We start from the raw sequence: 14,939 nt of genomic DNA, 5'->3' as shown, positions 1-14,939 counted from the left end.
TAACTACCTTTACATGGCATTTATAGTTTATGAAGAACTTTGACAAAAGGCTAGTTAAGAATATGAACCCTGGAGACAGACCCTTTCCAGTCCCTCCATTTACTAACTCAGTGAGCTTGACCCAGTTAATTAACCTTTCTGTAGCTTTATTTTATGATTTGAAAAATGGAGATAAATTCATAGATTTGATGGCTAAATGAGAGAATGTACGTTAAAAGCCATTAGCACAGCATCTGGCACATAGGAAGCACTAAATAAATAACAGCTATTATTATTATGAGGGAATTAACAATACTTATCTTTAGTTCTCTTTTCTTCTTTCAAAAGAATTCTGTGATGTTACACTAAATTTATTCTAAAGGCACTTAAAGGTTAGTGCCTCCTGACCCTTGTCCAGGGTTCTTTCTCTACTTTTATAAAGACAGTGGTCCTACTTTCTCTAATCTCTCATAATGCCTTGTGGAGTCCTCTCTACACACTAGCTACTCAATATACAAAGCCAACTATCTGCCCACAGATTTAAAAGAACTGGCCAGAAGGATCAGGCCGCTGTTTTTCTTAGTTGATGCCTATCCCTATTCTGATTTTTGGTTCTGTTTTCTTTGACGGAGAGCTCCAGATCCTGCAGCACCACTTTTCACAAACACACATTTTTTAGAAAGGATTTAGTCCCTTCTTTCTCAAGATACAAGGAGCTCTACAAAATCCAAGGAATAAGCCCTCTGGCTGGAGATGAAATAGTACTACACCTAGCTGGACTCAAATCTTGGTGATTTGTCACTGCTGACAATTTGCTTTGAAGTCTTAGAAAACGGCATTGGAGGGAGAGGCAGACAAGAGACTCACAGGTTCCCCCGGTTCATTTCCACCCAGAATCCTAAATCCAAATCCAGTCTCTTTTCTCCAGAGGAAGATGTCCTGTTCTTGGTAATCTGGAACTGCAGAGAGGGGAAAAAGAAGAGAGAGATTATTTCTCAGATACAAGTAATCATACTGCTATGGTGAACACACTGACAGGACTAGTACTGATGATGTTTGACCAGATGACAGATTTCCAGCACAGACAAGGAAACAAAATAATCTGGACAAGTGAAACAAAAGAGGGCACTGGGTGAAAGTAAACAGTGCAAAGAGTCATTGAGCCTAAGTTTTTTCAAAGGACTAATCACTGTTTGATAATTTTTAATCAAGTCCAAGCCATTATCCCTGACTAAGCCAGAAGTCAGTGTTGACCTCTCTTCTCAGTATTGTTGCAAGGGGAATTAAGTAAATTAAAATTATCATGCATTGCACCACAATGTGGGTGTCCATATCCAAGAAGAGAGCTCATGTGAAGTCACAGTGACCTCTGAAGCAGAGGCTGACTCTGAGGATGTAGAAGTCCTCTTAAGTCATCTGATGCTATATCAAGTAGAGAATGAAAGAAAACAGCTTAGGTTAAGAAGAGTTTTCAGGGGCTGGCCCCATGGCCGAGTGGTTAAGTTCATGCACTCTGCTTCGGCGGCCCAGGGTTTCTCTGGTTCAGATCCTGGGCGCGGACATGGCACCGCTCATCAAGCCATGCTGAGGCGGCATCTCACACGCCACAACTAGAAGGACCCACAACTAAAATATACAACTATGTACTGGGGGGACTTGGGGAGAAAAAAAGCAAGAAAAAAAAAAAAAGAAGATTGGCAACAGTTGTTAGCTCGGGTGCCAATCTTTTTTTTTTTTTTTTTTTTAAAAAAGTGTTTTCCATTTTTTTTAAAAAAATCACTTTTTCTCTTATAATCAAGACCAGCAATGCGAATAATTTGATGTTAGATCATTTTTGCCAAAAAAGTTACTCTAAACATCCTAATATTTCCAGATTTACTAAATTGACTATGATTTTAGTACCATTACCAGAAAGCAGCCAGCCTTCCCTATCCTTGAAACCAATGATGACAACAAAAATGTTCTGTATCAATGAACCACATTTCAATGCTAAAATGACTGACTGTTTTACTGGAGAGTTTGCCTATAATATTTCAAAATTATAAGTATTAATTTATTATCCAGTAACTTGATATTTTACTTTTAAAACTCAGTAATGGTCCAGGGCTTTAAAATAAAAATCTCATTTTTTAAAAGAAAAGTAATTTCCACAAGAAAATGCTTACTGTACATAAAATTGTTCTTTATACCACCCTGTTAACTAAGGTAATAAAAAGCGGCTATTTCTATTTAATTCTTATTTAATATTTTAATGTATACATAGTGTGTTTTATGGTCTCTAAAATGACATCTATTTAAAAAGAAAAAATATAGTTTAGTGGCAATGAATCCTAAAGGAGATTTTCAAATACTGTTCTGCAGACTTTCTGGTTCATTTAATTAATTGGATTTTGGGCTGAAGGAGTGTGTAGGCCTGAGAATTTAATTCTTGTCTTCTCAAATTTTGTACAATGGGATAGGGAAGAAGAAGGCGGTTGTTTAGATTTCTAGTTGGCGAGAGATAGCCCTTTTTAGTGACTCACCCACAAGCTTACAATGTACAGTGAATGAGTATGCCAAGAGAGAGGAAAGAAACTAAACGAACAGGTAAGTAGAATCCAGAGGAGTTTGAATGTGATATTTTTGCTTGAGCTATCTTAACGCCATGGCTTTAAATGGTGTTTTTTATCCAATGCTCTTTTAAAAATAATTGCTGAGGTTAAGCTGCAAGACGCTATGGAATATGGAGTTAAACTACATTATAGGACTCTCATAAACAATTTGAGAATGATATTTTCTTGAGCACACTAAGGTAACAATATTTTCTTTCTGTTCGAGTAGCTGGCTAAAGGGTATTTGCAGTAATAGCCTCATTGAAACAACAAATTAAATCAAGTTGGGTCTCCATCTTCGGTTCACTCAAGCAGGAGGATTATTACCAAAATAGACCACGGATGCTTTCCAGCCAGCACTAGGTTCCTGGCAGAGTCTGCCTGAAGTCTGCTGAGCCTTTCTGTGAACAAGGAAAGAGCCTTTGCAGAGACTTCCAGCCCAGACCCATTTTTCTCAGCATCATTTAACACAGGAACACTTGCCCATCCTACAGTGACACCAAATGTAGCAAGTTTCTGCCTTATATTGCTCATTTAGGTATAAGCTAACATAATATGGGTGGTTGCGGCCAACAGACTTAGGCTTATCATACAGTTTAGTCCATAGAAAGAAAGCATTTGTTTCTCTCTGAGAATCAATGGGAAAATGGCAAATTTATGTAAAGAGCTTCTTGTTGAAAAAGAAGATGCCCAATGACACTGAGGATGTTGAAGATGCCAGTGATGCGCCAGGAAAACACAGACACAGACACGATACACCAAAACACAGACAAGTTACAAAGAAAGTCTTTTGGCACCTTAACTTTGGCATTTTAACGATTCTACTCTTCCACCAACCAAATGCCACGTATACAAGAATATACTTCAGTGATAAATCAGTCCTGCTACATATTACAGAATTATAGAATTTCTCTCTTGTGTGTTCTGCTGCCACTTCTTCCCAGGGGCAATGAGGTTTCTAAACGACTCCCCCAAAATACTTTGTTCTCTTATTTCAGGCAGATTTTATTAGAATTAAATTTTAGGAGGCAGCAGGGTAGAACCATCTTTCTGATATCAATATCACTTTTTCTTTTGAGTGAAGCTAAATCAAAAACAGCTAAGAAAATCTTGTCTAGCTTTCTTCATTTTTAAGCCCTTGCATTGGGGACAGTCTCAGCAGTTAATCTCCTGTGGTAATGCCAATGACAACTCAACAGAGCGGTCAAAAGACTTCCTTTGATAATTAGGAAGAATGGAATCACCAGGTTCGCAGAGAAAACTCTTGGTATTTCCATTATGACAGACACACGTTTCTAGACTTGGTGAAAACACACCTATCATTTTCTATTTCACATTGTCTTTGGTCTACGCTTGGTCAACAAAAACACCAAAACACTTCCTTCATGGTATTTCTCTTTGTGAGTTTTCCCCCAGCCTCCCAGACCAATGGGAACATCAAACAGGATGAATAATAATGGAGAAATAAAAGTTTTCAGCAGATCCTTACTCTGACATTCTCCAAAATTCGTGGAATTGATTTCTCTTTCTCTTTCACCCTTGCTCAATCCCGACGCAGGCGAAGGTGACATAGCTGGAATATTAATTTCACAATTTTGCAAAGCTTAATGTATGTGCTTTCTCTTAGTTCATTTTAATTTAGTTTTGATTGATAAGGAATGAGCAGTTAAGCTTTCACAGTAAAGGTCATGGCTGCTGTGGATTTTAAAAGACTATAGTTTGATTCTGTTTTTCTTTTTCATTGTGCTTTTCTAGTCAAAAAGCTAGAATTTACAATTGTACCACTGAGAATTTCATAGAATTACCATTACCATCTTAGACTCTTCAAATTTAATTATACCCTAAAGTACACATTCTTGTATGACTTTGTTTTAATCATGTCATGAACTTTAGGTTTGTTGAAACTCTTCTTTCTTTTTGAAAAAAATTAAGTATACTTTTGTCACTGCCATACTACAGCATTTATTTAAAAGAGTTTCAAGTTTCTGACGGAATTCATTCTTGTGCTAATATCTGTTCAGATGAATTCTAGGCAGTTCAACTGGAATAGTCTTTTATTTAGAGACACAAATCATCAGATCTGGACAAGATCTGAACAAACACACATATAAGAACTGTCATAACAGCACTTAAAATCTAGATGTACACTGAAGCTCTTTAAACTCCCTATGATAAAGGAGCCCATTCACCAACTCCAAATTTGTAAACATGTCCCTCCTGAGCAGGATAGGTTTACAACATTGGTTAATATGACAGCTTTGACATTTTCTCGTTCCAAAGGATTTTGTGAACAAAGTTTCAACTGCAAGCTTTAGACTTTTTTTCTAGCAAACACTGATTGGATACTAGGCTGGTCCTCCTGAACATTCACTAATAAGATTGCATCAACATCATTTTTAAAGACATGTGCACAATTGGTATGTTACCTAGAGAAAATACAAAAGGGGCAACATGGCTTTTAAGGGACTTTCATGCTTGCGTTTGTTTTTAATTAAGCATTTAAGCCCTTCAAAGGAATTTATTAACATATCTGCCATTCAGATGGATTCATTTTGACACTGCTGTTTTGACAGATGGCTCTACCAAGAATACAGTATTTTGCACAGCATTTAGACCATGTGAAGGAATTTGATCAGAGATTGTGTTAATCTTAACACTGCTCTTCACAATAAAATGAAGTTAAGAAAGTACATTTTCAAAACAAAAAGGGAATAAAATAGTTCAATGAAGGTGCTACTGCTGACTTCAATTTTCCTGGAATACTTTGCTCATTTTAATATGTCTTGTGGGGAGGGATAGGGAATCACTTCTAACAAGGCTACCCTTTTTTTTTTCCCCAAAAGACAAAATTAAAAAACAACCTAAGCGAACGGCAGAAACTGATCTGGGGTAAAGCAAAATACTGATTAAAAGACAAGATTGACGTAGGTTCATTTGTAGGTACTGTGAAAGAAGAAAATCTGTGACAGATACTGAATAATTACCATTGGGGGGAAGTCTCATCATTATCCTCATTTAGTAGTGAGGAAGAAATCCACGTGAATCTTAACATCAATTAGGTTGCTACAATCACTAATTACAGAGCCTCCAATCGCCAAGAAGAACTTGATGCTCATTTGTGCTGCTAAATCCTATTCCTTGCATGTTAAGGGAAAGTGAAGGCACAAAACTGGCCCTGTTCCAAATTGTCTGACCGCCACCCGAGCAATCTTGATGCTTCAACAAGCAGCTGACTATAGCAAGAATACATATTTTTCTTATTTTTTTTCTGAAGAAAACTTTTTAAAAAGTTTTATTAAATACCAAATTCTCAAGAAATTTTGCTTCCATGAAGGTAAAAAATGGCATTTGAACTAGAGCCTCCTATTAAACGTTGTTAGTGCCGTCAAGCCTGACTCCTAGCAACCTGTGTACAGCAGAGCAGAAGTCTATCCGGTCTTTTTGCGCCATCCTCTCCACCTTCCAGTGCTGTATCAGACAATGCTCCACTGCTGTTCACAGGGTTTTCACAGCAATGTTTTTGGAAGTGGGTGGCCAGGTCCTTCTTCCTAGTCTGTCTTAGTCTGGAAGCTCTGCTGAAACCTGTCCACCATGGGTGACCCTGCTGGTTTCTGAAATACTGGTGGCATAGCTTTCAGCATCACAGCAACAGGCAGCTGCCACAGTATGACCACCTACTGACAGGTTGGGGGGGGGGGCTTCCCTGACCAGGAAAAGAACCCAGGTGGCAGTGTTGAGAGCGCCCAATCTTAACCACTAGACCACGAGGCCTAACCTATTAAACGGATGCATTAGAATTGTCTGTTAATCCATCATGCACCCCTATCACTTCAGAACATGACTTATCACAAAAAGTCATACATGGGAAGCTCAGTCATAAATGTGTGCTATACTGAGAAAAGCAGGGGCAAGTCAATAAAGGAGTAGCTCAACATCCACTGAGATTGGGCCATTGATTGGAGGAGCTGCACGGTTAGAGAGAACTGTGAAAGGACTGAAGAAATACTCCTCTCTGGAAAACACTTCTTCAATGAGATCACTATAGTGAGTGAGAAGACACAGTGAGAACAGACCCCCAGTTCACACTTAGCAACTACTGCTTATGAGGGGTGTTCCAGACGGAACTTCATTTCCTTTGGCCTGGAGTCAGGCATCCTCTTGGGACCTTTCTAGTCCAGGGACCAAATAAATCCCTTCTCAAATTATCTGGCTTTTGTCAGCGTAGTGAACCCTTGGCCAAAACAGTTTATTTAATTCCTCACACTGCTACAGTAAGGAGGCAAGATATCTCTCCCTTGAGGAGGAAAAGGGTGGAGAGACCCCTGAGTGACTTCTAAAATTTGATAGTCAGCAAGTCTCCAACTGGCCTTGTGCCCCCACCTCCTAACTGCTGAACTGCACCCAGTACTGTGGCCAACTTTCCTTCTCAGAGATGCTGGCCTCAGTCCCCTGTTCTGTTTGGGTCACAGAGGAGTTGCTTCAGCCAGCAGAGGAAATGCTTCATAGCCAAGTCCGAGTGGGTGGGCGAGAGGCTGGAGCACCTCCCACCACCTCTGTGCCATGACTCTCCATGGAGCTTTGCCTGAGAGAGAACCACAACTGTGGCTATAGACGAAACCTCTGCTGAGGGGGGCAGGGACAAAGAGGATGGCAAGACGATTCTCTTCTCTCTTGCGGTTTTCATTAGGCCCTTCACCAAACTTGGTCTCCTCCCTCATTAAACATTCTCTCCTATCCCTTGACAAAAAGAGAAAATGAAGTGCATGTCCTGCCTTGTTGCTTCATCCTGACCCATCACGCTCATGACTGAAAACGTCAGTAAGAGCAACAGCCAAAAAAGGGCCCGTTCGCATCTCATATGATTAAAGCATTTTAGGAACTTTCATTGGTAATGGTAAGATAAATGAGTATTATTTATGGTGAATCATCTTTGGAAATCATTTCTTAATAAAAAGTAAGAAATTAAACATGAAGGCAATATTAATCTTAGGTTTATAAGAGCCAAAAAGTTACGATGTACGCCATCACTAGTTAATATTTATGGAAAAGGTAAAGCCAAAGGAACATATTTAACCACAGTATCAATAATTAAAGCACAAACCACAAACTGCTTGTTTTTTTCTCTTTAAGGGGAATATTTAGAGAGACTAATAATGGTAAAAAAAAAAAATTGCCAGTATCCTTAAAATCTAAGAGTCCTCTAAGAAAGCATTTAATTTCTTCTCATTACTCATGCAATCCAAACCAATCATATTTATGTTCTATTGTATATCAGAGCTGTTTCACAAGAGCATGTCACAATCTCCACGTGGTGAAAAATTAATGAGACAGCAGCTCTTATCTTCTACTTCTTTTAACTGAAGGGAAAAATAAATCCATTTTTATCCAGGCCTTTTATGTGATGACTATCCATCTCTACCCCCTCCCCAAAGTGAAGACATAATGGAGCCCCCAAGAATAGCCAACAGATGCTATCGCTGCTGTGGGAAGCTTTCACCTCTCCCCTTGATTCACCTCAATCCAGTTTACACAATGGAAACCAATTTTCAGTAAGCCTCAAGAGAAAGTTGGAGCCCTGGGGAGGGGTCTTGGGAAGACAGGAGCCAGGGTGCTACTCACGTCGGTTTTCATACATGCTCCTGGACTGGGCCCAGATTTTAAAAGGATCTGGTTTTTTCTGCCCAGAGCTGTCGGTTTGGTCAGGAGCTGGAGCCTCTGCAGGAGGTGGGTACTCGGGGAGCACCTGTGTGCCGTGGCTTGGGGACGCCGTGTGCAGGCTTCGGTGGCTGGAGACACTGTGCTGAGAACTATTCTGGCTGTCTTTTCTTTCCAGTGGTTGCTGAAAGTAAGCAAGAGAGAGGGGCAAGAAGAGATTATTACTGGGTCTCTGAGTGGGTGTTTTCCACCGCTTGTCTTTGCTCAGCTCTTCTGCACACATACACATAAATATATCAACAACACTGTGGCCTCCACCTTTCTCCAGCTAATGCTGAATGCAGATAAATCCCCAGGTGATTGGCAGACAGGGAGAGGGGCGGGCCAGATGGAAAGACATAATCACAAACCATACTGCTCTCTGGGCTGTAGCAGAAAACAAATCCAATTTTCATCATATGTTCTCGGCTAAGACTCTGGGGCTGTTTATTACAAGAAGTATCAGTTTAATATCCTCATTTTTTGGTTGATGTTGTTTTAAAAGGTCCTGGGGCGAGGGTAGAAGTGGGGAGAATGTAGGAGACTGTTGTAATTATTTCTGTGAGAGAGGATGGTGGCTTGGACTAGGGTACAAGGCCAGAGATGGACGGAAGTGGTCAGATTTTGGATATACCCTGATGGTAGAGCCAACAGGATTTGCTCATAGGTCCTATGGAAGGTGAGTGAGAAAGGAATCAAGGATGACTTCAAAGTTTGGGCCTCATCCAAATGAAAGACTGCAGTAGCCATTTACTGATATGGCAGAGAGAAAGGGGATAATTATTTGGGCCTGTGCAGTTAGAAGAGAGTTCAGTTCTGGGCTTATAAATTTGAGCTGCCTATTAGACATCCAACTGGAGATGGCCAGTAAACAATTAAGTACGTAGGTTTGAAGTTCAGGGGAGAGATACAAGAAGTATCAGTTTAACATCCTCATTTTTTGACAAAATACATGACACGAAATACTATGAGGTTTAAATGTAAGGCTATAATATCCAGAAGAAATACAATCAGGGCTAAAAACGTTCGTTGGGACTCTACGTCTTGCATCTTTCAATAATAAAATACTCAACTCTTATCTAAGGATTTTCCATCAGTTCTTCTAGACTATAAGAAAAAGGAATCAGATATTTTAAAAATCATGCTAGCATTATATGTGCACTTGTACTCCTAAGTATATAAATAACTATTATATGAAGAGCTTTCATAATCCTTAGCCAATCAATTTTGCAGGCATCACATTTCACCTCTTGATCTCCTGACACTACTGTTGGTTGAAAACCAAGATCGAACCTTATATATGGGTTGACCTCAGGGAGTCAGCCTTGTTAGATTTGTAACTTGTCCAATGTCCAAGTAGTATTCAAAGGGAAAGAGTTTCATTTAAATTTCAGTAGAATAAGCAGGTTCCTGTTTCTTAAAACTCACTCAGCAAAAGACCCTTCCCATTTTATGAAATGCTCTTTGTTTGAATGGTGATTCAACAAAGAGCAAAAACTAATGGGAGAAAAAATATTGGGTGTGATATAAAATAATTTCAGTTATTTTCTCCAGTAAAAGACTGTGGTAAGCCCAGGTGTTTAGTTTCCCCCATTCAAAACAATCCTGGAGTCTTGCCTCTCACAAACAGAAGCTATGTCTCTACACTTATCTGCTTAAAAGCATCATAAACGGGTAGAGGATAGCAAGGGCCCTCTCTGTCCTCTCTTACAGATCCTTATAGCTTTTTAAGTAGTTTATAAGATCTTTGACCCAGAGCATCTCAGTTTGCTAAAGTTCTTAACAGCATCAAAATCTTCCCCTTGGTCTTACAATCAATCCTATCAAAACTGTTGTTCCTTGCTCTCTCCTCAGGTATCCCCCATCTTTCATTCCTTATCTCAATGGAAATTTCCAAGGTCCCTTTCATTTAAATCTCAGGTCCCTCTATACTCTCTCTCTTTATATTCCTTGCTTTGAAATTGTATCTAAAGAAGCTCAAGGAGGACAAAAACTTCATCTGCCCTTGACTATTACAGACTACAGATCTAAATATAGGTTTTGGCAAGGATTCAAAGTTGAGGAAAATTGGGCATGTATTTCATGAAGGTAAGATAGACCATTTAAAATTATACTTGGTGTGCCTGTGGGAGAAATTTGAGGACCATGCTTTAGACTGGCAAAGAGGTCTTGGTAAAACTGTACAAGAGGCTTAATTCACTCAGACTCAAGAGGACAACAAACTCTAGTGAAGATGCCAGGAAAACACACTGATGTCTGGGGAGGGACAAACACTACCCTTAGCCCATGTCACCATTGTTCCCTTTTGAGGATAAAGTGCTCAGCTCAGACATGGATGGATCAGCATTCCAAAGACCTGGAATAGAACCTGGTTCTACCAACTTCCAAGTGTCCCCCCCAACAGTAAATTTTGCTCTCAGGGTCAGCCATCTGATTCCTGCCCAGAGAAGGTCAATACCTGCCTTCTTGCTTCCCCTGGAGACATGCTGAAGATTTTCAGAGTCAGAAAATGCTAATGACAGATACAATCCCCATTCCCTTTTGCATGTGCATGGGAGTTTGTTTTTCTCTTCACTGTGGTCTTTACAGGCATCTGGATTATAAATGAGCATATGCATCGGCTCATTTTGGGTGTGTACACACACTAGCATAAGCACAAAAAAGTTGGAATCAGGGTGGGTTTTCCCCCTCTTATACTTTACTGCATTGCCTATTTTTCATTTTTATAATGCACAGAGAATGCTTTTTATAATTGAGACAAAATTTAAAGCTATTTTCATTTTGAAATGAACTTTGGTAAGGAGAATTAATGAGAACTGCTATTTTCTATTTTTACACTTGGGTAGTGTTTCGTTTTTGTTCTCCTCTCAGGAAGGAGAGAAAAGATATTTTAAATGTAAAAGCAAATAATTCCCAATAGATAAAGGACCTCCGAGTTTACCCTGAGACTTGTATTCCCTCCCTTCAAGTGCTGGCCCTTTCTGGGTTCCTCAAATGAGTAGCAAATGCCAGATTGTGGGGTCAGTCCATGGACACTAGAGTCATGTCACAGTTAAAGTCCATCTTTGACCCTGGAAGCTCCAGTCTCCTCGTGTTGAGACTACGCTTCACAAAACCTCCCTGAGACCTAGGGTGAGCTGCATGGCAGGATTACCGGAAGGAAACATCACACTCTTCTTCCTCTCCTGGGGTTCCTTGGAGTCCCTGGGAAGCCAACTTTAACCTCTTCCACTCACTCCCTCTTCCTGAACTGGAGGAAAATATCTTTCAGGCAACCCTGCCCCAAAGACAGTCTGATAAAAGGGCTGCACCTTTCTCCTACAGAGAATGCACATGTGCTTTGACACACATACCCACAAATGCATGCACAGGCATTCTCATCTCACCTCCCGGATTTCTAAGATTCTTTGATGGCTGTCCCAGTGTACAAATCTCTGACACGGAAGACCTGGAAATCTTGAGTTTAACTGAAGAGACAGCTGTGCCATAACCAGAGTGGGCAAATGAAGTCTACTGGAAGTGGCATGGGCCATTCTTCAAATTTTAATACCCTTTCTCACCTCCCCAATAAATGACTCATTTAGGTCCAATTTAATGCAATTTAAAATGACAAATGCAATCTGGAATGAGTCTGCAAAACTGCCTCTCAATCAAACTGCACCTCTGCATCCCTTTCAAGTGTCATCTAAACTTTGTTCCTAAATTTGGAAAATAAAAGGAAAGCAGCATCTTGAGAATGTGCTCTAAAAACTGCCACCACTAAACTCTCACTAAATGGCATATTCTAAACCACACTAATGGGCTAAATACACAGTAATCTGGAAACTTTTTGGATTTCCCCCGATAAGATTTAACCTCACTTTAAGTTTCCTTTCAAGTTCTTGTTGGCACTCCGGACTTGTCTTTTATCTAGTTACAGCCCAGAATTGTCCAGGAGAAAAGCCATGTTTATATATTTCTTAAATTAAAGTCAACCTGTAGCCGCTTCAGTAGTCTGGTTGATCTCCCAGAAGACCTGGGTCATGAGAACAAATTCACTTCTGAACTAGTTAGAGCCCAGGATCAGATTTGCATCTAATGTGATTGTCTTTCACCTCATCTTTCTAGGTGAGAAACTGGCCAAAGACAAGTATCTATCATTAAAGATATACTTTCAAGTCTGTTAAAGTAACTCTATGCATACTAAGAATATGGATGGAGGAAATACCTAGTACACCAATGACACAACATCCAGCTAGGCTCCCTTGAGTAAACTACTTATTCACTTATCTAATCAACACATACTAATCACCTACTGTGAGCCAGATTCTGAGGGATACAATGTATTAGGAAGAAAGGGATAGTGCCTGAGGTCTTGGAATGGATACCTGAGTGTGTATCTAGGTGTGTGTATATGCACGTATGTGTATAAAGGCATATTAACCACACAATCAGAATAGATTGATAACAACGTACTGCAATGTCCTCTAGACAGATGGTAAGGAGAGGCCTCTGGAAAAACACTCCATTAATGGAAGCAGCTTGTGCTAAGTCTTCAAAGCAAAAATGAGCTTGGATTGTTTGAAGACAGGCAAAAGGGTAGTGTGCACAGCGAGGGAGTAGGGTGGTCTGAGATGAACTTGGGGACCAAATAATGCAAGGGCCTCATGGGCTACTTTAAGGAGTCTGGGTTTCATTCTTAGTTCGGGGGAGCAGGAATCCTTTAATGAATTTAAAGCAGGGATGTGCCAGGAGCCAATTTACTTCCAGAAAGTTTGGCCTCACTAGTAGGTGGAGAATGGGTTGGTGGGGATAGGAGTGAAAGCAGAGAGCCAGTCAGGAGGCTACTGAGCAGTCCACGTGAGGGATCCGAGGTGGTTTATACTAGGAGAGTAGTAGAGATGAAGGAAAGGGACTAGTAAAGTCAAAAGGCATTTTGGCGCCAGACTCAATAGGCACTGCTGACAGACTCAACGGGGGAGACGAGGAGGAAGAGGAGATCTCAGAAACATGGATATCCACCTCCCAGTTCTCCAGCTTGACCAACTGGTTGGAAAGGGGAGCCACATATCGAGATGGATATTTCCAGTGCCAGCTGTTGTCACTATGCTGGTATTTTTTGAATCAAGATTTTTATTTCTGAATATCAAATCAGAGCCAACTAGGAGGAAAGAAATGGGCTCAATTTTGAAAACTCCATAAAAGTCCTTAGCCACACACTATGGGTGAATTCGTGTCATTTACCAACCTCCCTAGAACGAATGGTTCCCTTACTACTGACAGGCAAGGGAAATAGGGAAGATGCAATGGTTTTTATAAATGGAAACAGGAAAATAAATCAGCTCATCAGTATTTCACAGAATGATTTCAAAACAGAGGTACTTATAAAGTGAGCTGAAAATATTTACTTGGAAGAGCAAATGAATACAGACAGCACTTAGGAGCTTAAATGATGAAGAGAATTCATGTGGCTCAAAAATGACAAATCGATCCATTTTAAAGCAAAATTATTTACAGTTCACTTATCTGCCAAGACTGAAGGCCACTGCAGCAATTTACACGGACAACAGGAAAAACTCCAAGTGCTAATGAGATAGTAGGCCAATGTCATTAAAGGTTGTGCGAAAATCAGAGACTCAAATACAAGGCAAAGCAGAGGATGGTCCTTCTTTTGGTCTCTTTCTTTTATCATTTATGGGTCTAAGGCAAACGATTTCTTCCCAAAAGGCAGGCAAGAGGAGTTAATGGAAAAGAGAAGGAAGGTATTGATTGGATGTGAAAATGAATTTTGGTTCACACTGAATGTTTTAAAGAAATCTAACACAATAGCAAAGTCCATTTTCTAAAGCTCCAAAGGGGTGAGGATTGAGCTGCTGTGAGAAGCGAGAGGCAAGGACCTGCTTAAGTAATCCTGCTCCTTCGCCCATCTGCTACTCTCACTGCTTCTCCCTGTAGCATGGAGGAGCTTTGATGGGTTGTACTACTGCCCTGGTTGTTGGACAAGTGGTATGGGGAAAAGAAGGAAACTAGGTACTGAGACAACTAGGAGAGTCTGAGAAAGAGCCAGGGGACATAAGACTGGAGTTTTCAGGCCAGGGTCACTCACTGTGTACATTATCGAAGATCTCTCCTTCACATCTCTTAATGACTAGTTGTCAGCAATGTCCTTAAGATCCCTTCCAGGGCAAAGAAACAGAGGACAATGGACTAGCAACCTGTCACTATTGCTACCTTTTGGCTTGCTACGAGGTTTCCTACAAAAAGGTTGTTGAAGAGACTGCCCTGCCCCCTGTTCAGTGTGCCCTCTATGGAAACTTGGAGAACTTTTTAGTAACTGGGAAAATTTTGTCTTTTTAGTTAACATGGTATGCTCTCTTTGATCTGACTGTTAACAGCTAAGTAAATAACGCGGTTTCCTATGTTGCTCAGGCTGCTGGGGAACTCCGAAAGATTCCACAGCTCAATCATAGCACCTAACTCAATCTTGGGTCTTTTATATGGCTTTGTACAACTACTTAACTTTGGTTATTATAATTAAGAGCTGAATGATTTTCATTATGTGTGCACTTGGTTCTATATTATATTTCTGCTTTGTTAACTTTTGGAAGCATATGCTCATCAGACTTTAAGCCCCATGAGGAGGGTCTGTATAGATCTGCCCATTTGTGTGGTTATTGCTTGTCTCCTCCCAGTTCC

General features: G+C 40.2%; 1 protein-coding gene across 50 annotated transcripts in view; it reads right to left on the bottom strand.

Annotated features, from left to right (window-relative positions):
* The window catches only part of MAGI1 (membrane associated guanylate kinase, WW and PDZ domain containing 1), a 597,491-nt gene that overhangs the window by 25,370 nt on the left and 557,182 nt on the right, over positions 1–14,939 (bottom strand). For 28 of the 50 annotated variants that reach the window (XM_070238662.1, XM_023621197.2, XM_023621184.2 and 25 more), the window contains 3 exons: positions 8,190–8,409; positions 4,060–4,143; positions 847–938 (listed from right to left, as the gene is read on the bottom strand). In XM_070238662.1, the coding sequence (XP_070094763.1) occupies positions 847–938; positions 4,060–4,143; positions 8,190–8,409 (396 nt within the window). The remainder of the gene's footprint in view (positions 1–846; positions 939–4,059; positions 4,144–8,189; positions 8,410–14,939) is intronic. The other 22 variants (XM_070238674.1, XM_070238656.1, XM_070238659.1 and 19 more) reach the window with 1 other exon arrangement.

The sequence above is a fragment of the Equus caballus genome, chromosome 16, assembly GCF_041296265.1.
Source record: "Equus caballus isolate H_3958 breed thoroughbred chromosome 16, TB-T2T, whole genome shotgun sequence".
Taxonomy (NCBI): domain Eukaryota; kingdom Metazoa; phylum Chordata; class Mammalia; order Perissodactyla; family Equidae; genus Equus; species Equus caballus.
Note: the sequence above shows the minus strand (reverse complement) of the source record. Positions and strands in the feature narration are given on the sequence as shown.